The sequence below is a fragment of the Chironomus tepperi genome, unplaced genomic scaffold, assembly GCF_022539635.2.
Source record: "Chironomus tepperi strain 1889 unplaced genomic scaffold, CSIRO-AGI_Ctep_v1 contig_33, whole genome shotgun sequence".
Lineage (NCBI taxonomy): Eukaryota > Metazoa > Arthropoda > Insecta > Diptera > Chironomidae > Chironomus > Chironomus tepperi.
Window position 1 is genome coordinate 1,062,860 of NW_027226155.1, and position 27,643 is coordinate 1,090,502.

General features: G+C 31.6%; 1 protein-coding gene and 1 long non-coding RNA gene across 3 annotated transcripts; one reads left to right on the forward strand and one right to left on the reverse strand.

The window, feature by feature from the left end:
• Positions 1-1,536: 1,536 nt before the first annotated feature.
• On the forward strand, positions 1,537-27,538 carry LOC139094900 (DNA fragmentation factor subunit alpha-like). 2 transcript variants are annotated; one of them, XM_070646129.1, is made up of 4 exons: positions 1,537-2,062; positions 9,274-9,486; positions 21,929-22,167; positions 27,034-27,538. In XM_070646129.1, the coding sequence occupies exons 1-4, from the start codon at positions 2,021-2,023 to the stop codon at positions 27,206-27,208; spliced, it is 669 nt and encodes a 222-aa protein (XP_070502230.1). In that variant the 5' UTR covers positions 1,537-2,020; the 3' UTR covers positions 27,209-27,538. The 2 variants fall into 2 exon arrangements, with proteins under 2 accessions (XP_070502230.1, XP_070502239.1); XM_070646138.1 differs by having other exon boundaries at positions 21,929-22,163.
• On the reverse strand, positions 17,488-19,097 carry LOC139094918 (uncharacterized). Its single transcript, XR_011544806.1, has 3 exons — positions 18,805-19,097; positions 18,667-18,743; positions 17,488-18,608 (listed from the first exon to the last, which is right to left on the reverse strand). It is a non-coding gene; the product is annotated as an uncharacterized lncRNA (long non-coding RNA).
• Positions 27,539-27,643: the final 105 nt, after the last annotated feature.

The following is a 27,643-nucleotide window of genomic DNA, read 5'->3' on the forward strand; positions in this document are numbered from 1 at the left end:
TTGGATGTTCTCATAGAGAATAATCGTAAAAAGTTTACAAGTTTCTTGCTGTTCTTTTTTCGAGGAATACAATTTAAACTTTTGGTGACGTTATCGGTTTTTGGGTAGATGATAAATTGGTAATAGGAATTGACGACTCATGTTGAACGGTTGTAGAGCTATGGGAATTGAAATGATTAGGGTTAATCGGTTTTTAGAAACTTTGGTATTTTTCTTAAAACTTAAGGGGATTTTTGTGGATGTATGTTGTGACTGGTGTGTGAATCTTTGACATGACATGAATGTTATGGAATCCTATGGGTAGACAGCCATTGTCTACCGATTGTCATTCGATTAATAAGCTCAATGAGTCGAAACGAACAGTCTTTGATGGGCTGGACATGTTATTAGACATGACTTGCAGAAGCTTCATTAAATAAGATTTGTACATCCGATTTTTACTTACTTAATGTGATCCATGACCTCCCTCAGATGTCGCCTAAAACCAGCTCTATCGCCGGCTACCGCTTGCCAATTTCCGATTTTATGAGTTCATAGATAAAAGATCAGTTAGACGATCAAAAGACTCTTGGAAAGAAGCTGTTGATAGAGACAGTCTTGTACTTGGTTTTGAAAATTGACAGACAAAAGCCAGCGTTTATCGCTTAAGGCGCAATCTGAGGGAGCCCATAGATCACAATTGACCTGTACGGCATCTTTCACAGCCGTTTATCCATTTCTGACACTAAAGTCCTCAAGCTATAAATTATCGACCATTTACTCCAAACTTTATTGCATTACAGCCATGCCAATATCCACCGAAAATTTCCAAACTTCATAACCCCATGGATCAACAACCTTTTTTAAAAAGCTGTCGCTTCTGTGTTTTGTCTCTTGTTGACTCAATTGATGAATTAATTTTCAATACATCCAATAGTTTGCTACTGTCTCATTTATTATCCTTCTTGAAAACTAAGACATATTAATCAATTGCTTTCATATAAAAAGTGAGAAGCAATTTATAACAATGGAAAAATGTCCAAACGAGACTTATTAGACATGTGAATCCTAATTTAAGTCTGATGATGATAAAGAAAGTTATTTTTCAAGCACAAATCAGTCAACCGCTGTCTGGGTACGAAATTTTGGAGCAATTTTCTTAAGCATTAATTAAATTGATTAATTTTACTGCTCATGATTCATTAAACTTACCCTTATATTAATTTTTGTAATGAGAATCTTGTTCAGATAATAAGAACTCTTGAGACTTCTTTGCTCTTCCTCAACACCTTGGGAAACAATTAGGTTGTAATTAAATTGTGATAGCTTTGAGAATTCTCAGAAATTGGCTATTAATTTTATGTTATTGGGTTGATTTTGATGGAAGGGTCAATTGGGATGAATATTAAATTTGAAGCTTAAGGATGAAAAAACCGTTAGCAAAATTTTCAAAATTGCACCTTAATTGACAGTCAGACAATTAAGATGCAAACAAAAGTTTTCAAAATTTAAAGTAATTTAAACAAAAGTGAAGTGAATTAAATTTTGTCATTTTTACCATTAAATTGTGTCATAAAAGACTTTAAAGAAGCAAACAAAGTCCAAAAGACATTAGCTTGACATTAGCTTCAGGACAGCTTTACTAAGATCACAAAAAATATATGAGAACATAAATGACTTAATTGTAATTTTTATGTTCTAGAAAGAAAATTTGTTATATCCATTTACGTCAACATTAATCAGTCTTATAAAGTGAGTGAAAGAAAAACATCAGAACGGACCTCATCTGCGCTCAAAACTGATTCTTGCTCTCACATTTTCATCCAACATAAATCTCGTAAACGTTTGGTGTTCATGCGCATTTAGTTAAAACATTCAGTCCTGTTGTAAGTTATAAAATAAAGAGAGCATCTCATACGAACAGCAGTTTCATTCTTGATTTATCTTTCAAGTGCATTAGTTGTGCTTTTTTAATAAAAAACAGTATTTAAATTCAGTGATAAGTTTTTTGTCATCCTTTCTTCTATCATAAGTGAATAAAATGGAGCATAATGAGGAGGAGCCAGGAAAGAAGCCTTACAAAGTAAGTGCTAGTGATATTAATACGTGATATAAACAAAAGAAACTTTCCCGCGCTACAGCTAGATTGAAAAAATTCATAAATTTTAATCGTTATCCACCCAGAAAAGAATTAATTTGAATTTTCCGTGTTCCGTCTAATGTTGTGATTTTTATGTACATCCGTACCGTTCCTTTACGTCACATAAATTTAAAACCGTAAACCGAGAACAACAAAGTAGAACGACAAATGAATTAATTTGAATGCAAATTGCTGTTTTCTTTACTCAATTTTTCAAATTAATTTATATTCCCTGCAATGATACAGACAGGCTCGAAAATGAATACATGAGAATAAAGACAATTGAAAGTACTGATAATGCATTCATTTTCCATTTAAATTCTCTATTGAGATTATATGGAGTTTGAAATAGAAGACATAATAGAAAATCTAGGTCAAACAATGAAAAGCTTTTTTTCGGGAATATGGTTCTGCTCTGTGTTTGTTCCTTCATGCTTCCTCTCTTCCTTTTTTCGTATGTCTATCGTACGTGTTGAAAATAACTTGACAAATGCAGAAAACAAGTGAATGAGCAAGGAAAAAACCTGTAAATAATTTATTAAGTGGATGGCAGCACTTACTGTTTATGAGAGGGTTAAAATATTGACTACATAGTTTCATCCTTACAGCATACTGTTCAATGGTATTCATATATAAATTTTGTGGATATATAATAACACCTGTGAGATGGTTTATGTGCACTAAAAAAATGAGTTATAGAGACATTTGGATTTTGAATAATTAAAGCGCATGAATAAGTCATGAGATATACTCTTTCTTGGGGAATAGATGCAGATAGCGGTGCTTCATGACATTTTTTTAAAATGGATTATGGCCAAAAGTAAAATTTTTTATGTCATTCTCGAGAATATTTAAGGTTTGAGTTTAAAGCTAGGCATTTTAAGGCATAAGTAAGTAACGTTCGCAGGGGAGGGAGCCTGTGATGTATTCAGGAGGAGTAGGGATTAAGGGTTTTGGGTATCACACCTCCCTACCCCCTTTTGAAAAAATGCTTCATTTTGCTTGAATTCTTCGAGACAAAAATCCCTAAATGGTCCATAAATTCTGACAATTCATTTAAATAGTAACTGACTACGCCCTTACATCCGTTACGTAATAAGTAAACGACTCCTTAGCAATCAATTAAAACATCCTGTGTTTCATCTTACTTACTTCGCTGGGAGTACAGATCAGTTGTGATCCATGATCTCCCACAGGCTCTATTGCTGGCGTCCACTTGCCAATTTCCGATACCAAATGCAATACTATATTGCTCCATCTGCAAACCCCTAAAAAACTGCAACTCTTAATTTAACTAATGTCTATGAAAATCAATGATGAGATTATTCATTGAATTTCAATAAGCTGATTCGATGATGCATAACAGCTCTAGATATTTCAAGATCAGCATTTTTAATTCATTGTTGTTCTAAATTTTGAATAGCATTTAATATGTGTTTTAAATTTGCACTTGAATGCAACATCGATATGCTGCAATATGCTTTAAAAAAATATCATATTGCGATGAGTTGAGTTGTGTAGCTACATATTAGAATTGTAAGGATTAAGAATTCTTCATGGGATTATTAAAATGTACTTTTGAGCACCTATGAGGTTTACATTCTCATAAATATTATCCATTCCATATGTATGCTTCAATGTGGAATGTGCTTTATTGTCTTTTGGGTATTTGCTCATATGCAGAAGTAGAAAATTCTTGAAATGCTTATTTTTTACAAAGTTTGAATAGCTTTTTAATGTGAAATGTCGGAAGTAAATTACACTTGATCCTGAATAGCACAAATCGGTTAATCGATCAAAAGTGTGTGCCCGGGCTGCCATGAATCTGACTTGGTACCGAACTCAGTTTCAATCAAACAGCAAAACCAAAGTCAACCGACCAGCTGCCGCCTTTTAGATCGATTAACCGACTTTATGCTACTCGGGATTGTCTTTCGACTATGAACAAAAGTGTATCACTAAAACATTAAAATTTACAGAAAAGCTCGTTCCGGATTAAGCCAAAGAAAATCAAATGTTCGACTTTATGTTGATTCTTCTTAAGAAGCAATATCCGGCAAACAGTTTTAGTCATTTACATTCAATTTCATATCCTGTATAAAAGGTTATCAGTTTTAAACATTAAAGACAAACTCATTTTCGTTAGTTGAATGACTTAATAAAAAAGGAATTTCCGGCTGTGATTTTAAACTTCTCAAAAACAGAAATGGATTAAAAAACATCTTGTTTTTGTTCAATATTTCAGTTACTATGCCACATCCATCATCATCAAAATTAAAGTTTTTGGCAGTTCTTTTGGAAATTAGATACTTTATCAAACAGCCCAAAAACTCAAATGATGTCAAATGTTAAAATTCTCATTTTTATGTCAGTAGATCAAATTACAAACGAATCAAGAAGTTTTCTTGATTTATTTGAAAAAGTTCAGACAAAGGAAAATAAAAGATTATTGATGAAACAAAGAATGTCGAGAGTGAGAGAGTGAGAGATATAAAGTTCAAACGGAATATTCAGCTCTGAGGTTTTTGTGAATTTTTTCATCCGCATCTTTGAATTTTCAAATGAAAATTGGACAATTGAAACAAAATGAATTAATGTTGGTGGGCGGTTGAGCAATAGGGGTCGTTCATGAGTGATGTACAGTTGTCATGTCACGGCTCACCTTAGCCTTAGAGAGATTTTCGATGCACACCTGAGATTTATCGTGGCACGCTATTGTATGTGGGGGTTCTGGAATGTAGTGCATTTCGCATAGTTTGGTGGTTATGGAAAAATTTGCGTGGGTGTTCTGGTCTGTGGGAGATTTACAGATTCATTGCTATTGTGCTACGGCACACAAGTTGCTCGCCATTTCAGTTTCTGTTTCAATACTTAGTCACTTTAGCTCAGTTATGTTGTCACGGCAAACCTTAGTGGAAAGCCACTATCGAAATCGTGCAAAGCATCAATACAACGTACCTAGCCATAATTTGTGTGTCGCGTAATCACACGATCCGAGTTGGTGTAACTAGAACAGCGGAAAAGCATTCGAATCCAACTAGACTTTCCCTGGGTTTGAACCCGGGGCGTTAGAACGGTAGTCCGACGCTCTAACGACTTGACCATTGCCGATTTTTGGCTACTAGCACAAAGCATGCAATTATTGACATTTCCAAGAAATTTCGGATGCTCACTAGTTAGCTGCGGTACACAGGTTGTCCTTCACTATTTGAACTCATTTGAATGATACTGGACGTAATTTACAAATGACACCCACATAACAATATCATATTTCTTTATAAAATAATAAGATATAGATGATATTCGATTGTTCATCCTCAGTGATCTGTGACAAAAATAGTAACCATGAAGACTGAAGAATCACTAAGATGTGATGTAAAGGATAATAATTCAATTTATTTTCTAAAGAACTGAAAATTTGTCATAAATCTTCAATTATGTCTGAAAGACTAAGAGCGCCTCAAAGAGATGATTCAGCAGTTTTAATTCCAATCAGCCAAAGTGAATCTACAGATTCAATACCTAAGTTTTACTGAAAATTGTTCTTAAAACAATTTTAATAGCTTTAGACTATAAATTTCACTTAACCCATTGCAGCAACTTCCACTGAGCATTATATTTCCTCATAATATTAATTCGTACTATAATGCGACTTTAAATAGCATCGAGGATAGGAAATGGAAAGGAAATGAGAATTGAGAATATTAAAATATTTGAGTAATGTGAGAAATTTTAAAGATTATGAAACTGCATATTCCATTCATAATCGTTTACTGTAAGTTCATTCTGCAGAAATTCTCATTTATGTTCCTTAAGTCAACACCAGAATGCTGGCTTTAAACGTGAGCACATAATAAAAATGAGAACACAAACATTAAGAAATCCTCGAAAAGATTTTTTCATTCTCGTTTTATTGATGTTGCTACTTCTGCTTTTTTTATATAAAGCATACTCTTTGTCTTTAACCAGACAAAGGAAATGTTAAGTGAATATGACATTGAAAACAACATAAGGATAAAGACTCTTTGTTTGAGTTTGACACAAAAGCGAATTGTTTTTGAAAAAAAAGTCGTCGTTTGTCGGGGGAAAAATTCCTTGAAAATTTTCGTATCAAGTGGCATTAATATCCTTAATGTATTGCCACATCTCAACTCTCGTTAATGTCACTCAACCCAATTCAAACCTGCTGACTTTGTTTTCTTTGGACTTTATTTATCCCGAGCGACACAAATGAAGAAAATTCTGCACTGTAGCACTGTAGCTTTAAATGATCCACAAAAGCTCGTTTATTAAGACCAAATTAAAGCCGAATCTATTTGGGCACCAAATATTCAAATGACAGCCACACAAAAACGGTTTCTATTTGGTGTTAATAGAAGACCTTTGCCAGAGCCTTGTCGCTTGGGCTGTCACGGTACTTTATAAGATACGCTAAATCTCATTCATTAAAACCAAACGGAAGCAGAGTCCATTTGGATACCAAATGGTCACATGACAATAATCAACAATGGAAACATGGAAACTGCTTTCATTTGGTGTTAATTAGCGAAGCATTTTCGTGGCAGAACCTTCATCACTTGTGCTGCTCATCCACGGTGTTATAAAAGATTCATAAAAGCTTCTTTATTAAGGCCAAACGGAAGCAAACTCTATTTGCATGCCAAATGGTCAAGTGACAGTCACATGGAAGCAGTTTCCATTTGGTGTTAACAGAGCTTTCAAAACTCCCTGACAGAGCCTTCATCATTTGTATCACTCGGGATCTTCATTCTTGTTGAAAATTCAACTTCTACAAGATTTTGTAGATGAATATTTAATAAAACTTTCGTGCTTAACAGAAAATAAAGGAAAGTTTGACCAACTTTTCCTTCCTTTTGAAAAACAATGAGCAAAAGGCAAAATGTTGTTTTTCTTGTGAAATACCCTCAATGGTCACAAATTCATTTAAATAATTTAAAGACATGTTCGCACTTGTCTCGAGGGCTTGAAAATTTTTATGACAATTTACAATGTTGAAGTTTCTACTAGCAATATTTTCTAAATTGTTTAATTCAGGGGAAGTAATTTTTTCTTGTTTGGTATCAGCTCCATTGTTGCAGACTGTGTAAGCTTCAGGACTAAAAGCACTAAAAGGGCAACCTTTTACTTTTAACGGCACACCTTGGTGGTAAGCCACATAGTTCTAAAGCTTTGGACAACGACGCGAATACACAAGATCAGTGGCAACCTGTTTGCCGCGGCATACTAGTGCATAGGAAAAAATTTTTGGAAACCGTGTACGGATTCGTTCAAGGTTTATCAACTAGGTGTGCCATGAAAAATAAAAGGTTACCAAATCCTTCACTAGAATTTACGTTTTAAATTATTTTAAGTGCCATTTTCCGTACCAAAAAACGTCATTTCTGACAAAGACCATTAACTTGTTCCCAAATGCTACACGCAATTGACAAAGAAAACGGAAATTTAAATTTCCTCCAAAAAAAAGCTTTCCAATAATTCCATGACATTCTGTGTCTGTTTCATTCACATTCATAGAAGTCGAAAACCGCGAGAATAACATTATTTTCACTTCATCATTCCTCTATTTTCATAAACAGACAGAAAATGCTCAAACTGTGCTCTACATCAAATCACCTGAAAGGCACATTTTGCTAATGTAATTGAATTTTATGAGACATTAAAGTTATGAACAACAAAGGAAGAAAGACGGATGACAGTTTATATTATATTATCATGAATTATGATTGCTTTTCTCCTCTCATCTTTGTCAACTGCGTAATTATCAACACAAAATCATCATTACTTGTCCTTACATTAAAGTTTATTACCTTAATAATTTCATGTTTTATATCCATTCTAGTGGGAAATTTTTAAGCTTTTTGTCAAAAACAATTTTTATGTCCAAAAGTTTGAAAAAAATCGTAAATTTAAGTACATTTTCTGATCCTTCAAACCACAATCATTGTTATTACTTTTATGGATGAATTTTGTGTGTTGTTGTGTATGTACAACAAAGTAACCACAGAGAATTAATTCGAACATTATTAAATTGGAAAATTGTGAGAATAATTTGTTGAATTTAGTCGGAATTTGTTATTATTGACATTGGTGAATTTAAAGTAGATCTATAAAGTAGTGGTAGAGAATGGAGTGAGTAATTAAAGGCTAGAATATGAAAGTCATAAATTGAAGAATGCTGAACTTGAAAGAGGTCGTATTCGAGCGACACAAATGAAAAAGACTCCGCCTCGGAGCTTTTAAGGCTCCAAATGGCCGCCAAATGGAGGTTGCTTCCATTTTGGTATTAATAAAAGAGTTTTATCGGAGCCCCAAGAACTCCGTGCAGCCTTCTTCATTTGTGTCGCTCGGGGTAACGATGGTGGGAGAAGGGTTGTAGATTTAATTATGCAGGAAAGGGTGAGGGGATCAACTAGTCGTTTAGAAGTTCGAAAACCAAAACCAGTAATTCTTAAATTTTAAGACAAAAGTGGACAACCTTTTTGGGGACACCAACTGACAAGGGTCTGATGCGGCACACAGGTTATACACCTTAGTTTGACACATATGCGGTAATTGCCCTCAAATTTTGAAGTCGAAATTCAATCTAACAGCCAATTTTAAGAATAAACGACTTGATAAAGTTAAGCTTACCCACAATATTCACCAGTTAATGTTTAAAGCACTCCAAAAGCAGACAAACCAATTTAAATAAATTTTAATGTTAGGTATTATTAGTCTACAAAACCACAATAAATGCTATTCAAATTAACTACATATTGTCTCCTTAATGAATTTGATCATCTGTATTCATGTTGACAAAACTTTTTCATCATCAGACTTCCTCCAAGTTAATTGAATTAAACTCATATTAAAGCTATAAAATCATAAAAACTTTTGTGCCACTTCTTTTTTTGAGCAGCACAGACAGAAAGTTTCGGCAATTTTCACGGAAAAATTATTTAGACAAATAAATTTGAAACTTTGTCGTTCCTTCATTAATTTTTTCTGGTTTATTCGTCATGCTCAAAGCAGTATGACGCAAAATGGCCACAAATGTTGGTTCCCCATTCAATCTAGCTGCAATTGTGCTATTGAAATAAAATCAATCAAATTCATTTAAAAAACATTTTTCATTCCTCATTTTATGTCCACAGATCAAAGATGTCACACGACAAATAAAAAAGGCAGTTGTTGCATCAAATTTACAGGAGCTGCAGAAGAAATCATCGGAAAAATTTGGAACAACAGAAATGCCACAAATTCATTTAGATTCAGATGGCACAGAGATTGATGATGAGGATTATTTTCAGACATTGGAACCAAATACGGAATTAATTGCTGTATTCAGTGGAGAGCAGTGGATTGATGTGAGTTTAATGATGTTTTCTTTTTAATTTATGTTTTTGCTAATTTCCTGATCGAAATTGAATTAATTTCAATGTCACATGAGGATGTGTAGTCAAAATATGTAGACCATCATTTAATTACTTGCAAAAACCACAAAAAAATATCAACACATTTATAGTGTGACGTACATATGCAAGACGAGAAAATTGCTCATTTCCATACTCGTGTAAATATTTTGTCCCTTTTTTCGGAATCAGAAGAAAACATTACGCACGGATAGAATAATTTTATTTTTCGAATGTATTCACTCCGTTCATTTGAAGTACAAATATTATGATTTTCTATTTGAATATTCAATGTTTGTTTAATATGATGTCAAAATTGTTAGATACGGATGAGGTATATATTGAAAATTGAATAGAAATAATGTTTATGTTAATGGAAGCTACGCATTGAATAGCATAAATTCGACAATAATTTGAGAAGTTAGGGTCAAAGGTTTGTTTGAAAATTAACGGTTAAATAGATTTTAAAATTACAAGGAACTAAAATTGTGAATATAAAATCGAAAAATCTTTAATTGAAGAATTTAAATATACTAATTGCCTGAAAGACATACAATGTAAAAATTGCTGAAAATCCGGTCTCATGCCTTCTTGACTCTAATCTTCGGAATTCATCGAATCTGTCCTAGTGCCAGAGCCACGCAGGCATTGTGCCGGATTTTCATGCATTTCCTCGATATGTGCCTTCCGGATAAGCTACATATAAATCGATAATTCAAAATATTGATGATTCGGAACAAATGCTTGATATACGATGTCTGGTTGCTGAAATCTCGGAACCTCATTCAGTCATCCAGCCTGCCGCATAAAGTGAAATTATAAGCGTCATTTTCTTCAAAATTGTGTTAAAAATATTAAAGCTACCTATTCTTTTGAATATATTCTAACTAACCCTCTACCTCCAACTACTACTAACCATTCTAGATCAAATCAAGCAAAATGTCCGGACAGACAAGAAGAATACTCACAAAATTGAGCCACGCTCATTAAGGTGAGTATGCTCATCGTCTGTCAGCGATATCATCTAGTATTAATATGAAACAACTTAAAAATCATACAGCAAACAAACAACGGTTCGAATACATCCAACAAAAGCTCTAAATCCCCCAATACAAAGCTCATATACGAGCGATAATCATGCATGAAACTGTAAACACTATAAAAATAACAAACAAAAAATGTGTGCTTATGTCCACAACATTGCATTATGAAAGAATTACAAAAGGGAGCAAAAATATTTCGAAAACATGGCATGTCCGAAAGGCTTCATTAACTGAAAAGCTTTAAAAAAGCTTAAATTTTGCCCAAATAAAAATGAAAAAAGCCATTCTAGCCACAAGCGACCCATATCTTGACATTATTTGACATAACTTTCTCATATAAAGGTCAGAATTTATGCCTCAATTAACATCATGATGAGTTTTGGGCCAAACTACATTCCATTCCGTTTTCAGTATGTAAATACCACAGAGCATCTTCGAGGCAATATCATTTCATTAGAAAAAGAAGTTTCGTGCGATCCACACAAGCAAGCTACATGTCAACAGATGGAAATATTACATTTTTTTCACATAAAATATTTTCCATCTTCTTACCCATTCAGACAGAAGCTTACAATACAAGCTTACAGCATTTATTCATACCCAAAAACATGTTAATAAATCAAATCTCATGCTTGCTTAACGAATTGAAAAGGAATAAACAATACATTGATAGGTAATTCATTGTGAAATGTAATATTTTTTTCCGTAACATGATTCTCATCTCCATCGCAATTTTCATTCTTGTCTATTTAATATCATCATCATTATCAACATTTCAATCTTATATAATGATGGAATTTGATATCGAGGAAGGAAGAACTTAAATTCATTCAATTGGCTCTTGTTCTATTTGAGGAACTGGAAAATTTTTCAATGTCACGAACATAATAGATCAAGCTGAATTATCGTGTAGCGTGAAATTAATTCCTTCTATTTGAGGTACTTTTAGAGTACAATGCAGGAAAATATGAGCATTTTGTACAGGACGTCCGATTAATGTTTATGAAAAATTTTTTCATAATTAGCTGTTTGTATTCATGACAACTAGAGTGTGAAATAGCATCAATTGTGGATTTGCTGTATTTCCATTGTTGCAAATGATGTTGGATATAATAATGGAAGTTTTTAACAAAATTTTCATGCCAAAACTAGGTGAAACTCTTGAATACAGACATTTTCCGCATCGATTTGCTACAATTGAAGCATCCATCCTTATCCTCATCAATTAATTAAGCAATTTAAGGTACAGACAGTTTACAATATTTACCACAATAATTAATATTAATTAATTTTCAAACTCATTAACTTTTTTTGCAAATGAACATTTTTGAGATTAAGTAGCAATTGAGTCATTATTAGTGTCAAATTACTTGCCATACTTCCATTTCAAGATTGATTACTGTTAATTATTGGGTAGTTATTGGGAATTTTGGTAGTTTTAGATAGTAATTAAAAATTGTGGGAAATAATTTTGACTCTACTTCGTTAGCAGCAGCAGCATTGATGAACGGCCGAATTAGTAATAGTCTTTGGGACGTAATTGGCAAGTGCCAAACCACAAATCTGTCTTTTGCGAAGTTAAATTTATATCAGAACCTATTCTATTAAATTAAGGACCTTTATGGTAAATCAACACACCTAACTATCTATAATATCAAATAAAGATACTCAATTAAGTACTGATCACTCACTAAGGACAGCTATTACTAGTGGAGTTGCGATTTTGTTAAGCCTTCAACTATAAAAACTTTCTTAGATGTAGATTTTGGCTTTGAAGAGATAAAGAGTCAAAAAGTCAATTTTACGTAGGGTTTCCAAAAACGGGAATTTTCCCGAATGTTCCTGAAATTTCAAGGGAACGGAAATTATGGAATTCCTAATTTTACGTGTTACGTAATAAGAAAAACGCACTTAAATTACCTACCAGAAGTCACAAGTTGTATGGAAACGTTCAGAATCGCAATGTTCAGAATATTTGCATCTTGTAGAAACACATTTTACCAATAGGTCAGCAATACGTCATTCACTAATTTTGACACGCAATCAAACGATTTTCTAGAGCCCGCTGTTCTAGAGCGTTTCTAAAGTGTTTAGGGAGGAAGAAGGCTCTATCTCCTCGCTCAAAAATTCACATTCAAAATGTCTATTTTTTGCTTAAAATGTTACAAAACAACAAAACCCACCTTCTCAGTAGAAAAGCGAATTTGATAATTGAACGACTTCTTACTCTTGGACGCATTCGGAAATTGTGAAGTCATGATTCACTGTCATGTTAAGAGATACGTGGAAGGTTTTTTAGAATTTTGTTTCAAATTTCAAGATTATGTTTTCATTAAAAGCTAGCGTTACGTCATTTTCCAGCTAGGATGTCAGCCCACATCTCAAAATTCAACATCCTATTATGATGCTTTGATATTTCCACTCAAATTCATTCTTAAAATGCGTTAAAATCTCAACGTCACTTCAAAGAATCTTCATCCAATTTTTCCATACCATCTTCAATGGTGCATTGCTCTTTGATTTGTTATTCTTCACTGTTTGTGTTGTTCTTATCAATATCCTTCCACTTTTCTTTCTCAGACATCGACTTGAAGCATTTCCTCTCGCATTTTCTTCCAAACCTTTTTATTCCCGTCTGTCTGAAGCTCTTTGTTAGCAGCGAAAAAGAAGTTAAAGGTATTAAAATGGAAAGAAAAGTTTGTACGGTAGCTGAATGTTTAAAGATGTGTGTATGCGAGCAATTTTCCATTCCAAAAAATTTCTGCTTTTATGTATAAACATTATTACGCTGTATAAGACATGTACCATAACCTTGAAAAACGAAAGCCTTAAAGTGAATTAAATTTTTATGAACTTCGGAGAGTAAATTATTGTTTCTTTTTTGTGCTGATGAAAGTCAGTAGAAGAAAACACGGAGAATGTTATGTCGTAATTTACATAATTTAAAATACATTGCTTCCTCATCGGCACCCATCCATAATTTATTTAATCGTATAAGAATATTCAAGCAATATTTACATCCATATATCCTGATGTACATTTAATGACTCATTCATCTTCTTCCTCTGCTGTTGATACATCACGTTCTGCCATTTTTTTCGATATCTCATATATTTAAAATTCATTCAAAAAGAGTGGAACTAAATGTTGAATAATTTACAGATTCATTTGTCACACACAAAAAATATGAAAGCTGCTGTATGTGATATAGGTGATGAATTTTTCATTTTAATTGTTCCATTAAGAGAAAAATTGCTTCACATATACACACACATATTTTCCATGATAAATATGAGAAAGTGGTAGCATGAAGAACTTAATTATCCATTTTGATGGAAATGTGTCAGGATTTTTTGAAGCGCAATTGTGGGATATTAGGATTAAAAGTTGAGATTAAATTTTTATTTTTTATGCTTTTGTCAAGTTTGTATAATTTAAAAGACTTGTGAAAGCCATGAATGTAAGAAGTGCGTTTTAATGGTACGCCTGAGCGACACAAAAGACAAGAAGTTATGAACATGCTCTGATGACGTCATTTAACCGAATAAGATGAAAACTGACTGAACTGACTGAACTGACTGAACTGACTGAACTGACTGAACTGACTGAACTGACTGAACTGACTGAACTGACTGAACTGACTGGACTGAACTGACTGAACTGACTGAACTGACTGAACTGACTGAACTGACTGAACTGACTGAACTGACTGAACTGACTGAACTGACTGAACTGACTGAACTGACTGAACTGACTGAACTGACTGAACTGACTGAACTGACTGAACTGACTGAACTGACTGAACTGACTGACTGAACTGACTGACTGAACTGACTGACTGAACTGACTGACTGAACTGACTGACTGAACTGACTGACTGAACTGACTGACTGAACTGACTGACTGAACTGACTGACTGAACTGACTGAACTGACTGAACTGACTGAACTGACTGAACTGACTGAACTGACTGAACTGACTGAACTGACTGAACTGACTGAACTGACTGAACTGACTGAACTGACTGAACTGACTGAACTGACTGAACTGACTGAACTGACTGAACTGACTGAACTGACTGAATTGACTGAACTGACTGAACTGACAGAACTGACTGAACTGACTGAATTGACTGAGCTGACTGAACTGACTGAACTGACTGAATACGCATGTTTTGAAGATGTTTTACACAAGATATTCACTTAAAATACACCTTACTTCCTCTACTTTAATATATTTCCGCATTTTAATCTTAATTTTCATGTAGCATGAAAACCATAGTCAAATTAAAGTTTAATGAAACGCAATATTTACATGTAGAGAAGCTCACAGTTACACTACCGTGCAAATCAACATGACGCAGTTAATTAGTAGACAAAATGGCTTTTAATATCATGCAAATTGAGTAATTCTCCTATTCAACTTTAGGCAATGATTTTACTTGAAAACATTTGTTGATTTTTTCAAACGGAAAAATTTTCAACATTTTTTTGTGTCCTTAAAATGTTGTGAATAAGAAACCAAAGAATGTTTTTCAACAAAAATTCTTTTTCAGATTTTTCTGAGAAAATTTTCTCCAAACATGTCTGTTAATTTTTTTTTACATGGCTTCGGGGCTGCTCACTTATGACATCAAACTTTTGATGTATGTGAAGCAGGCTTAAAGACCGCTTTTAAGTACCGAAGTCTTTCTGTACCATTAAAGCATGTTCTTTGCCTGTCAGCGACAAGGACAAATGAGGTGCTTATTACAGACCAAAACTTATGAATAATCCCAAAGATTTTTAACAAATTTGCTCAAAATTTAAATATTAATGAGGACTAAACTCAATCGGGAGATGTACATAAACTAAATAGAAGGTCAACAATGTCCAAAAAAAGGATATAGCAACCGTACGTATTTCAAATAAATTGCTTCATTATAATTTCATAGATGTTGATTCTCAAGGCTCACATTTCTCAAAAATTGAAGATTTATTCATGCTCAAAGATATTTATTGAAAGTATCAAATAGAATGGAGACATCTTAAGAATGCCTTCATACCAAAACAATTTTCATTAATGAATTAGAATTTCAAGGTTGGTAAAATTTATCATTTTGCTCTAATTCCCTCGACTTGTGCGGATAAAATTGCTTCTCATGTTTCCTTCTGTTTGATGGAACTAAAATATTGTTGAAAGTTTAATTTAAGCATTAAAAGTTATACAAATACCTTTTAAATTGAGTTTTAGTTGAAATTTTCAATGTTATGGTAATTTAATCTTGATAAAGAAAATATATGGATCTGTGGTCTCTGTGGAAATCAGCAAAACTTTCAATTTTGGCTTATCTGTGAGATGTCAGTTTGCTATTGATGTTGAATTTTGGAAAATGTTATTTATTTGATTGAGAGAAACATTTTAAAGGGAGGAATTTAAAATCAAACCATGCGATAAATAAGTTTAATGTTGGTTAAGCATATAAAAGAAAGATTCTAGTAATTTTACCCGAACAGACATGATACTTGCTTGTTTAGGTAACTATGCTCATTGTCTGTTAAGATTAGGTAAACTAAGCAATTTCATAAAATTCATTGACTTTTGTTTTTAACCTCAAATTAAATCAACAAATAATGATTAAAATCTAGAAAACTTAATTAACTTAAAAGTCATGTTTTGCCTTTTGGGCTTTAGGAAATTATGAACAACCTTCATAATCGGCAACTTTATCTTAATTTTTCATTACCTTTAGCAAAAAAACAACTACGTGTTGTTATTATAAGTATTACGACAAGGATAATGTTGAAGCATACGAGCCCGAGTGACACAAATTAGTAAGGTTCTGGCCAGAGTTGCAAAACAGGTGACGGGCAAAAATCGTGCAAATTATTGATAATCTGTATGGTTTTGTAAGAAAAACTATAAATTATCAAGAATTTGTACGATAATTGCCTGTCACTGGCACCTGTTTTGCAACTCTTGTTCTGGCATTGACCATGATAGACTCTGCTAATCCTCTTTTAGTAACACCTTATGTTGGCTTATTTGTGGAATCCAAATGGCTGCCATATGGCATCCACAATGAAACGGCTTCCATTTGAAATTTCTAAAAGAGGCTTAGCGGAGCCTTTATAGCTCCGTTGCGAAGTCTTATTCATTTATGTCCCTCGGGGAATTTGGTCTACCAAGACATATGTAAGCAAAATGAAATTCTGAAATTACGAGAGTATGGTCTTTATGATTCTATAAAAGAGAATTGAATGGGTTTTTCCCAGAAGAGGCAGATCTAAGAAATTGTGGACATTAAGTGATATTAACAAGAATTGACACAATTTTCTTGAAGTTATATCTTTATAACATAATTAGCAATATTTTTCAATTTAAGTCAAACAATGTGTGATCTGGAATCAGGGGTAGTTCTAAGATAAGGATAAGAATTGATTCCAATGTCCACGCATGTATAACTAATGAAAACTGAGCACTATGCAGTTTCTGTCATGCGATAGCTATTTCCTTTCTTGCGATAGCTATTTCGCCATATCATGAAATGTGCTTGAGGATCCTATTTCCATACGCCTTAGGCGACTGCCTATGCTACAAACGAATTATTTAGAACAAAAATCCCGAAACTCATCCCTCAAATTTATTACGTTTCATTCATAAAAAGTTCACAACCCCTCATCTCTTAACTAAATTTCTGACTATGCCTCTGTCGTATAACATAACCAAAAACTTGAATAACAGCACTGAGAATTTACAAAAAAATATTTAAAAACAGTTGCTTGATATTAACCCAAATCTTAATTTGTTTACGGAAATGTTTACTTATCAGACATTGTTGCTCATTTTTCCTCAAGACTACAAACTTCATATTTATTATTTATGAACATAATTAAGGACTTGTGTAATGAGCTTCATGAATATGAGATTTGGCTTCATTAACATTAAACAGCTTTTATTTCCTTAATGTTTTTCAAAATAAAATAGGTTTTTAGTACAAAAGTTTACCATGTGCTTATTATTACATTAATTATAACAAGTATGGTGAAGTTCATGCTTGAATTTATTTAAATTCTTATCTCATTATGACTAAATGTGTGTTGCTAACTGTAAAATTTTTTTTCGATAAAAGTTCTTGTTGTTTTCCCGTCTAGACGACTAATGGATCAAGAAGTATGAACAATTTAAATGGCTCCATTATTTTAATTTTGACATGTTTGTCTTCATAATGAAATTTTTTTCCTGCTGGAAATTGCAGACGTAAAAAATGCTAAATAAATAAAATTGAGCAAAAAGTTACATCAACGTATAATATTAAAAAATATATGCACTGTGGTTGTACAAAGTTACAGAAATTAAGTATGCTGTGGAGAAAAAGTTCCGCATAATTCTTGCATGCACGAAATTCCTCTCGTGGCTCATGCTGCTTTTTTTTCTTCTTTAAAAGCTTTATTAATGACATGTTTTAAGTACAAATGTACGCGAAAAATATAAAAACGAATTTTTTTCACCTTCTTTGGTTTTTTTTTCACAATTATTGTTTGACTGTTAATCAGGCTGTTAATTTAAGAATTTTAAGACACTTTCATAAAAAGTGAAAAATTTCATAAAAATTGTAAGGCATTTGTTGGTTTTTAAATGATATATAGATGTTCTCATACAAATATGTGGCCGTTTTTAGTGGTAGATTGAGTATACTCTGTATGAGAACATCTATACATCTTGGGTTATTGAATTAATAATTTTAAAAAAAAATTATTTCTTTAAAAAAATTTGGGTTAAAAAATATTTTTTAAAAACAATTTTAAATTTTTTAACATGAGATAACATTGGTTAAACTAGCAAATTGGTAAATCCTGTTTGAGTCAGGTTTTCGTCTTTTATAACAATGTATAAGGAATAAGCACAGACGAGAATGTAAAATGAAAAAACCAAAGTTAAAATCAGAATAGAAACCATAAAACTATCATTAAAAAAAAAGATAATCGATAATATATTACGACCGATATCCAATAAAATACCGTACAGGTATAACTTCAAATGATCTGCTTTTTTCTGAAAAGTAGAAAAATTTAGTCTTGAAATATAAAATATATAAATACCAAATATTTACGTTATTAGCTCCATTAATAAAAAAGAAACAACCGATGAACAGTATCAAGTTCACAATCAATCCATATATATAATACCCTTTAATATAAAATGAGCAGTTAATTCAAAAGCATAAAATCTTTTGGTTTAATTTACTTACATGTAGGTACATTCATGAGCACTTTTAAAGCTTCTATCGTAAATGAATCAAAACCCATTTGAATATAATTATCTATTTTAGCTTGTGTCATGGGATTCATAAGCGTTGTTACTATTGAGTAAGTGCTATATATGCACCCAATAATCACATACCATGCAAAAAAAATATTTCCTTTTTTCAAGTCTAGACAGCAACAACAACTATTAACTTGAGTTAACTTGAGTCCCTTCATATTGCTCAATTTTTTTCCACAAAATTTTAAAGAATAACTTTTAGTCTGATCTAAATGACTGTTTTCATAAAACTGACAATTTTCTAATGATTATTCTTTTTTATAGACATTCATTACAAATACAGTCATGCTTAATAGAATTTATTTTAATTGAGAAACTGTACGGGAGATTTTACACATGAAGACAATTTTCAAAAGTGTTCGTAATTCTTCTTTAACTTTACAATTCAAATTAATTTGTGTAATTGATATATTGAGTATTATATTGATTCAGGGTTCCTAAAAAATCTTACGAAATCCAGAACCATTTCAAAGTCACGTCAAATTAAATAAAGAATCCCAAAGACTGAAAGATGTATCATTTTTGTGAAAATCCGTTAATTAGGGGCCAGTATATTGATATTGTCGAGATTAGCACACATATAACTATGCAAGAATGAGTCTAGCTTGATATTAACCTCGTCGGTTTTAGATCAAATGTTATACTAAGGTACAATTGTTAATATGATATGAGTTGAATTTGAACAATATGAGTTGCGGTCAAAAAAAGTTAATAAAAATACCAAGGAAAAAAATGACGAGGTTTCGGTAACTTATGTTTTACACGAAAGTCCAGTGAATCATAATTATAGGCCAAGTGATCAAAATAAATCATTAAGATGTTGAACGACTTTACTATAAAAGCAGAGCAAAAGTATTATTTCGAACAAGTCAAGTATATACAAAAATTTAAAATTATTTAATTAGTAGTCTAATCAGTAAACAAAACATTTTTGATAATGAAACGACTTTCAACAATAAAAAAAAACCCAAGACGTACAGGACTTATGAACTTGTTTTGCAATATAAAAGTAATTAAATGTTTAAAATTGAATGATTAAAAAATTAATTCGAATTAACAAATTAAAAATAGAAATTGAGTCGAGTATATTCACGCCGTTTGGAAAAAATCTCGTGAATAGTGGGTTGGATTGTGCTAGATTTCATTTTCAAACTAAGAAGTCTCGTGTTGAATTTCAAACTTCTTAAGTATCATATTTAGACCGACTTTAAACCTAATTACTTAATTTAATCATTTTAAGGATAATTGAAAATCTTAACAATTCAGGGGTCATAGACGTAACGAAATCAATATTTTAGAGAAAAAATTGCAATTGAAGTCTTAATTATTTCAATTTTTATTGTATAAAGTTCTTTACCCTTAAGTGCATGCCCTTATTCATACTGCTTTTTGAGAATGTATATACTCATACTGCTTGTTAAATGTCATTAAATAATCAAATTGAAATTGGAATTAATTATTTTCACAACAGTTGAAATACGGAATTAAAGCAATATGTTTAAAAAATAATAAAATATTAGCGATAAAACTTGTTTCTAGGCTTCAATAATCTTTTCAAAATTTATGACCTTACAACCTTAAATACGTCATCGAAAGTTGTTTTGTTGTTGTTCCAAAACCTTCTTATTTACAACAAAGAAGTGCTTAGAAATTAAATAAGTAGGTGAAGAAGTATTCTTTCATGTGACGTCAATTTCGGTTTTATATGATGTAGACTCGTTTCTCAGAAGAAAGAAAATTAAGGCGCAACACACGTTTGATTTCCTTTGGCTACAATCCGTTCCAGTGTGTCTTTTTAAGAATTATTGCGTTACAGATTACATTGAAGATAAAATGGAAAGCATCATTAAGAGTAAGCTTTCAGTTCTTAGTGTTCTAACGTTTTTATAAAATTGTGAATAAATGGTATGAGTATCTAACGATTTTAAGGATCCAGATATTCTCGTACCTGGCAATTTCAACCAAAGTGTTTGGCAAACAAGAAAATATTACATTAATGTCGTGGATAGATAAGGATGTGAATGATAAATAATCATGAGACACCAATTTGTCAATTTCATATGAATATTAACAATAATTGGTTACTAATACTTAAAGTAAGAAATTGAATATTTTTATGAATTTCAATCTGCTTCAATCAATTAAATTCCATACAGGAAAAATCGATTTTCGATTTCTGAATGACAATACATGATTGCTATAAACAAATTTTGCTTATTACTTACCTAATTAGCCTCCTTACATCAATATTTTATACCAAACAAACTAAATTTTTCATTTAAAATTTCAAAATTAAATTTATCAAAAATCTTCAAATTTTTCACTCATTTTAATACTTATTCACTATATCCGCATACTTAAGATTATTATATAATATTAACACAAATTCTTAAAAGCTTAATTTAAGCTTTAAATGTTAAATTTCATAATTTAACTTTATAAACTTATTTTATAAACAAAACTTGTTTTGCTTCATTGATGCAGAAATTACTGTAAATTTTGAATTTAAAATTTCCGTTGAACTGATGTAACAATGACTTTGAAGTGAATTGAGAGTGAAAATGCAATCTTTTAAACCTTTTTCATTCATTAAAGTAATACATCGCAATATATTAAATTAACCCCTATCTGGAGATCACGTCCACAATCTATAAATATCTATATCTAGAACGCATAAGCTCGACATTAAATTACACACAGCGTGAGCCTCTATTCAGCTAATTCATATGTATAACAACATAATAATCATCCACTTTGTCAGTCAAAATAACATGAACAAAATCGTTTTGACTGTTAGAATGCGTAATAAAACATTAGAATGATTTATGCATTTTTATTCTCTTCTGTACGAGCGTAAATTGCTCACAAAAAATTGAAATGAGTATGTATCAACAGTCGAGTGTAAATAAAAAGAAGCTATACTTTATTGAACGTGATTTCTTCTGTGTTTATGAGCAACATCCTCATGTAGTCACACTTTATCATGCGAATTTATCAGCCATAAAACAATCAATTTAATAAATTTTCATCTTTTTTTGTGATCTTTACAGCCAACACATTATCTTACAATCTCAACACACAATTCAAATGAAATTGATTCAATCGATAGTGCTGGAAATGGCGAGAAAGTTCACTTAAAGAAGCTTGTGGGTCAAATGAAATCGAATTTATGTAATATCTCAATACTTAGTGAACCTGACTTGGAGCTTCTATCAAATATGGATCCAAATGAAGTTGCTGACATTACCGGACGTGATTTTGTGGAGCAGCTCAAGGAAACTTCAGGCAGGTAAAATTCGAGGGGGAATTTAAAAATCTGAAAAAAAAAACCAAAATGGAAGTGAAGGAAAAAATGTCTTTAACTTGACAATGAAAAGAAGCGTCTACAAAGTAGGGACAGAAAAAAAAATTAATTTTTCACGGTCGGTGCTCATAATTACATTGGTGACAAAAGAAAAATGAAAGTAGAGACGGATTTTTAATATCCCCATCGCGAAAATAACAACAAAATATGGCATGACTTTTTTCAAAAACCTCTTAGAATCACATCCCAAACTTCCTTCTTCACAAAAAAAAAACCCTTTCACATTTAGAAAAGTTTATATATTTTGTACACGTTATACAAAAAAAAGCTTTTTATTAATGATTAAGTACTGCTCATTTTTTTTCTCTCTCCTTCACTCATGCCTACATTATCCAAATTAGAAAATAAGAAGACGCAATTTTTTTATATTTTGTTAGACGTGCATTTCATTTGGGTGAAGTTGGCTCTATTAAAAATTACTTTAAAGATAGAAAATTTGAAGAAATATTTGTTTAAGAATTAGGCTGGCTACATATTGTTTTTTAGGGGTATTCAGTTCAAAAATAGAAAAAAACAAGGTTTAACTTTAATGTAATCAACAGCAAACTAGCACTTTTTGATATTTGTCAAGATGATAGATCTAGAAAGACCCAGACTGATTGAGAAATTGGCTTTTAAGAAATCAAGCCAACGTTTTCTCAAAAGTGAGATATAAAGAATTCCGATCTGCTGCTTTAATATTCAGCCAAATTTATGAAGAAAGAAACCATGAAGGCCTTTCTCTCGTATTACTAAATTCGATTACATATAGCTCCATATCTCAGATTATTTGATGACAATAAATGAATTTTCCGTCAAATCTTCTGTGCGGAGTTTAAGTTTTGGAACCTTTTGGATAAATAACTTGAAACTTAAAATCCGCTCCTTGAAGAAGCGTAGAAAGAAGTTTATTGGGGGAGAGGGTGGCTTAGTATGCAATCTTTAGACGAATTCATCTACGTAGCTTGGACGTAACCCCATTAACAGTAAGACGCGAAGTTGTCCTGTTGACCACGTCTAGTTTTGATCAAATTTTACAGTGAAAAATGCGGTTCGCTGTATTCATCTACTCGAGAATTGCAATATTTATGGGATATTTTGAGATTTTTGAGTAAAAAATCCCTAGCAAATTAAAGAATTTGCTCCAAAAATGTGGGTGTTGATCCCAAAAAAACCCTGCATAAGCCCCTGCTTCAAACTTTATACCTTCTGAATGCATCACAGTCCAATAAAATACAATAATTTCACATGAAATAAAATGCGACATAAAGTCAATTTTACAACGTATCAGCAGTAATGGAATTGCAATTTTAATTTAAAATATTCCACAAATTTTTCAATTTGAATATTGAATTCCGTAAAGCTTATTCAAAATCAATTAAATTTTAATAAATTTAATAATATCAAAAACAAATTTATTTTCAAAATATGCACACACAAAATTGCCTTTTATAATGAATATAATTCTGATGAGCTCATCTTAATTCTGTATAGAAATATAATTTATTTTTCATAATTTAAATATGTTCACGATGAATTTCGCCTTATTTTCCTTTTTCATTAAAATACACATAATTAAAGTCTGCACACGTAGACAAAATTTATTTTAATTGATAATAAGTATTGATCGAAAATAATTTTATTCTGTTTATCATCATTCGGTTGAGATAAATGAATATTCATTTACTGATATTGTGATACAATGAGGCTGACCTCGGCCTGATGGTACTTGATAAACATTTCAACTGTGAAGGACATTTTGGATTATGAAATCTGATATTTTTTTCAGGAGAATTAAAGATTTATTAACGAAATTGTGTCTGGTATGGTTATATAGATATGATGCTTGTGGATATGTAGGATAATATTTTATATTGATCGGCTTGTCGATAAATTAAACGTCAATTACGATTTGGAGCAATTTGTTTTGGAAAATTGCTGCATTTTGTTGATTTTTTATGGTTTTGTGTTAAATATTTAGTAATTTTAAAGCTTTTACGGAACCATTTCTGAATTTCGGTTATTATTGGTAAATGTAGTTTAATTAAAACGACTTCCTTACGGATTTATAATTTCACAATGATGTTTATTCTTTGAAGTTCAAAAACAGACTGAACTTTTGTATGAAAAGGGGTTTTCAACTATGCGCAAAAAATAGTATTCAAATCTCAAATAAACGTTATAATTTTTGATGATTTATTCATTGAAATCTCTACAAATGCGTCACATTATCACACTCAATGCACACTAATCACCCTACTCAATTCATATTTAATCTCGAAACCAAAATTTTTATGCTGTGTTTACAGTTTTTTTACTCTCTCCTGTTTATTCATTTATCCTACTCGGTAGAAAAGCTCTCGAAGTGAATCGATCTAGACTTTCATTGAATTAATCCTATATACTGCAATCGTGACGATGCATGATGCTGCACAATAATTTCCGCTTATCAACTTTTCAATGATTCTCCATGTATGCACAGTTTGTTGCGAATTTTGTGCTTTAGAAAGCTTTCAAAACACCAGAAAGATCAATTTTGATCTTTTAAAGCTTACATGCTGTAGCTTTTATTTTTTCTGGTATATTCTCTTTTATTCATGAGCCTTAATGTGAATGTAATGTTTTATGTACTGAACACTTAAATTTCTTGCTTCATTTTCCACTTCCGAAGTGTGTGTGTGTGTGTGTTTTCGAGCACATCCAATAGTCTTTTATGTTCTTGACTTTCTGCCTTCCTTTTGCAAAAATTGGATGAAGGCTCATAAAAAATTTCTTTTGCTAAATGACTAAAATGGATTTTTTATGAGCGAAAACTTTCTGAATGGGTCAATGAGTTTAGCAATGATATTACTCAACATGTAACATATTAGATGATGAGCTTATAGTCTTTAAAAGTATAAGTAGGGTTGAATTTTATGTAAGTTGATGGAATTAGATTGTGTTTTAAAGTTCAAAATTGAACGACGCCGAATAGCATATCGTGTTTGCTAGGGCATCGTTTCGTGAAGCAAAGCTCCTCAGATGGCACCGTAACGAATTTTGACCCGATTCTACAGCATAAAATGCGGATCGCTACATTGTGCTACTCGGAAACATATTTTTAATGCAGACATGTGTTATCTTATGGATTTTCTAATCATTTTAACTAAAGCTGATCTAATTAAACTGCAGGCAGTTTGAACTAATCTACTCCCACAGTGCTCACTTCTTCTTTTCTAGTCCAATTAGTAAAAACACGTTTTGCATTTCTCAATTTGAACTGATCACGTCCTAGAATGTTGTTTTTGAACTGATCTTATCCCCTTATATGTTGACTTTAAACTAATCTTGTCCTTTAAAGCCAGAACTCGACTTGTTTACATGTGAAAATCGAATTGACTTTGAATTCTGTTAAAAGCTCAACTGAACTTATCCTTGATTGTTCAAATTTTGAACTAAATTAATTTGAACTCTTCAAATTATTGTAAATTTATTTCATATTGTTCAACCGAGTCTTTTGTTTCATATTTTGACAATAATTACATAAAAACGCTGTCATATCCAATTATTTTTCTCCCTAAATTTCAAATCACAATCAATTTAATTTGTTCAATAAAGTAAAAAATTAATTTTTCCAGTCACACAATTAAAAAAGAAGTAAAACACTCAACGCTCATTTATTATGACAGAATTTATTATGCTCTTTGCTTATCTCCATTTACAGTATTCCTCAATCTACCTTGAAAAGTATATCCAATCGTCTTCTTTTTAGCCGTCCTCAGTACAAGCTCAGAAGAATGGCGTTGAATTTTTTATCATTTTCATAATCTCTTTTTAATAATGCTTTAGAAAACACACAAAATCTTGTCTTCTTCATCATCCATGTAGCTTTGCTAACAAAACAACCCCTTAATTCAAGAACCTTATCAGAATTAATTTTTTAAGAGAATAAATAAGAAGTCGGGGACTTAATAACTCTTTCATAAATTCAATCATATTAAAAACAAAAATTCTATTCATTTTTGTTTTCTACGTAGTCTACTTCACGTCAACAAGCATAGACTGAATAATAAGTTATTGAAAAGGAAGGAAATTCAATCATAAACATTTTTTTTTTTGTTCGTAATAATCACAAAGGGAAAATTATTTGAAAAAAAAAAGTTTTTTCATCATTTTTTCTTTCTCCAAAAAATAAAAAGTTTCTTCATGCTTTACTTCACTTAATTTTGAATTGATTATATTTGAATGAAAATGATAGTCTAGAGATACAAATTCTCTAGCTGAGACTTTATAAAAGTTGGATTTAAATGCCAAAACTTTTTGATTAAATTGGCTAGAAATAACTTTGATTATATTGTGGTTGAGAGAAAAGTGCAGGCAGGAAATGCTTTAATCGAATGCTCATGCTCCATTTTGTGGTTGTAAGTGGTATAAATAGTGTAAAACAATACTTTAAAATAGAAAATCTAAATGATTTGCATCAAAAGGGCATGCAACTACGTTACGTAAACATTATTTGAATTTGAAATGACCGTTATATTTTATTATAAAATTTACAACACCTAGTAGCTATTTAAATATCAATTTCAGAATCCATTCCCATCCCAATGCTTATGGCACCAAAAAATTCAAATTATTTCACGCTTTATTCACAGAAACCCTACAAAAAAATTATAATTTCCTCCCTTTATTCATTAAATTGCAATTCTTTTCATTTCACGTTATTATTCCTTCCTTATTCATCGAGATTAACAATTCAAAAATGAAATTGTGAAATTAAATGAAATTCTTTTGACACAAAAATATTAAATTTCCTTCTTTTTTCCATTACAGACTCCTTAATGAAAAGCGAGATGCATATGACGCAATTGAGTTATTGAAGTTGATTGGAAGATATCAGAGCGGTGTTGGAAACAAAACAACTTCCGAATTTCGGCCATTTTCACCATCCTCTTCAACATGCAGCTTGTCTACCATGAGCAGTTTTTCCAGTACCAATCAGCAATAAATAGTTTATTCTGTTAATAAAAGGTTAATTAGATGAAGTTTTTTGATTTTTAAATGAGACTAAGACATACAGATACAAAAGATATAAATATGAATATACAGTAAAGTTAATTAAGAATTTTGAGGTTCCAAGTGCTTGAATTTGTATTACTTACTTCGTTCATTTCCATATTCTTACCCGATCTGTGTTGAAATGTTGCCATGACAACGAGGTGTCAGTAAGTTTAGAATTAAGTGCCAGCATTGACAAATTTGATTGTTTTCGTCAAGTGGCTGCTGCTTGGTTTTGAGTATATTGCCACTTCATCGCCGTGGTTGCAACGCAGTAAGTGCCGGTTGGGTTAACGTCTAGAAGTTAGTTTTGCAAACTTTGTAAGAATTTTCTCTGCAATTAAAAATTTTAATACAATTTTTTACCTTCAAAAGCCAATTAAAC

Excerpts from the sequence above, each read along its gene's own strand:
- LOC139094900 (XM_070646129.1), top strand. The coding sequence starts at position 2,021 with ATGGAGCATAATGAGGAGGAGCCAGGAAAGAAGCCTTACAAA. Across the intron at positions 2,063-9,273 it reads CAGGAAAGAAGCCTTACAAA|ATCAAAGATGTCACACGACA; the intron begins GTAAGTGCTAGT and ends TTATGTCCACAG. Across the intron at positions 22,168-27,033 it reads CTCAAGGAAACTTCAGGCAG|ACTCCTTAATGAAAAGCGAG; the intron begins GTAAAATTCGAG and ends TTTCCATTACAG.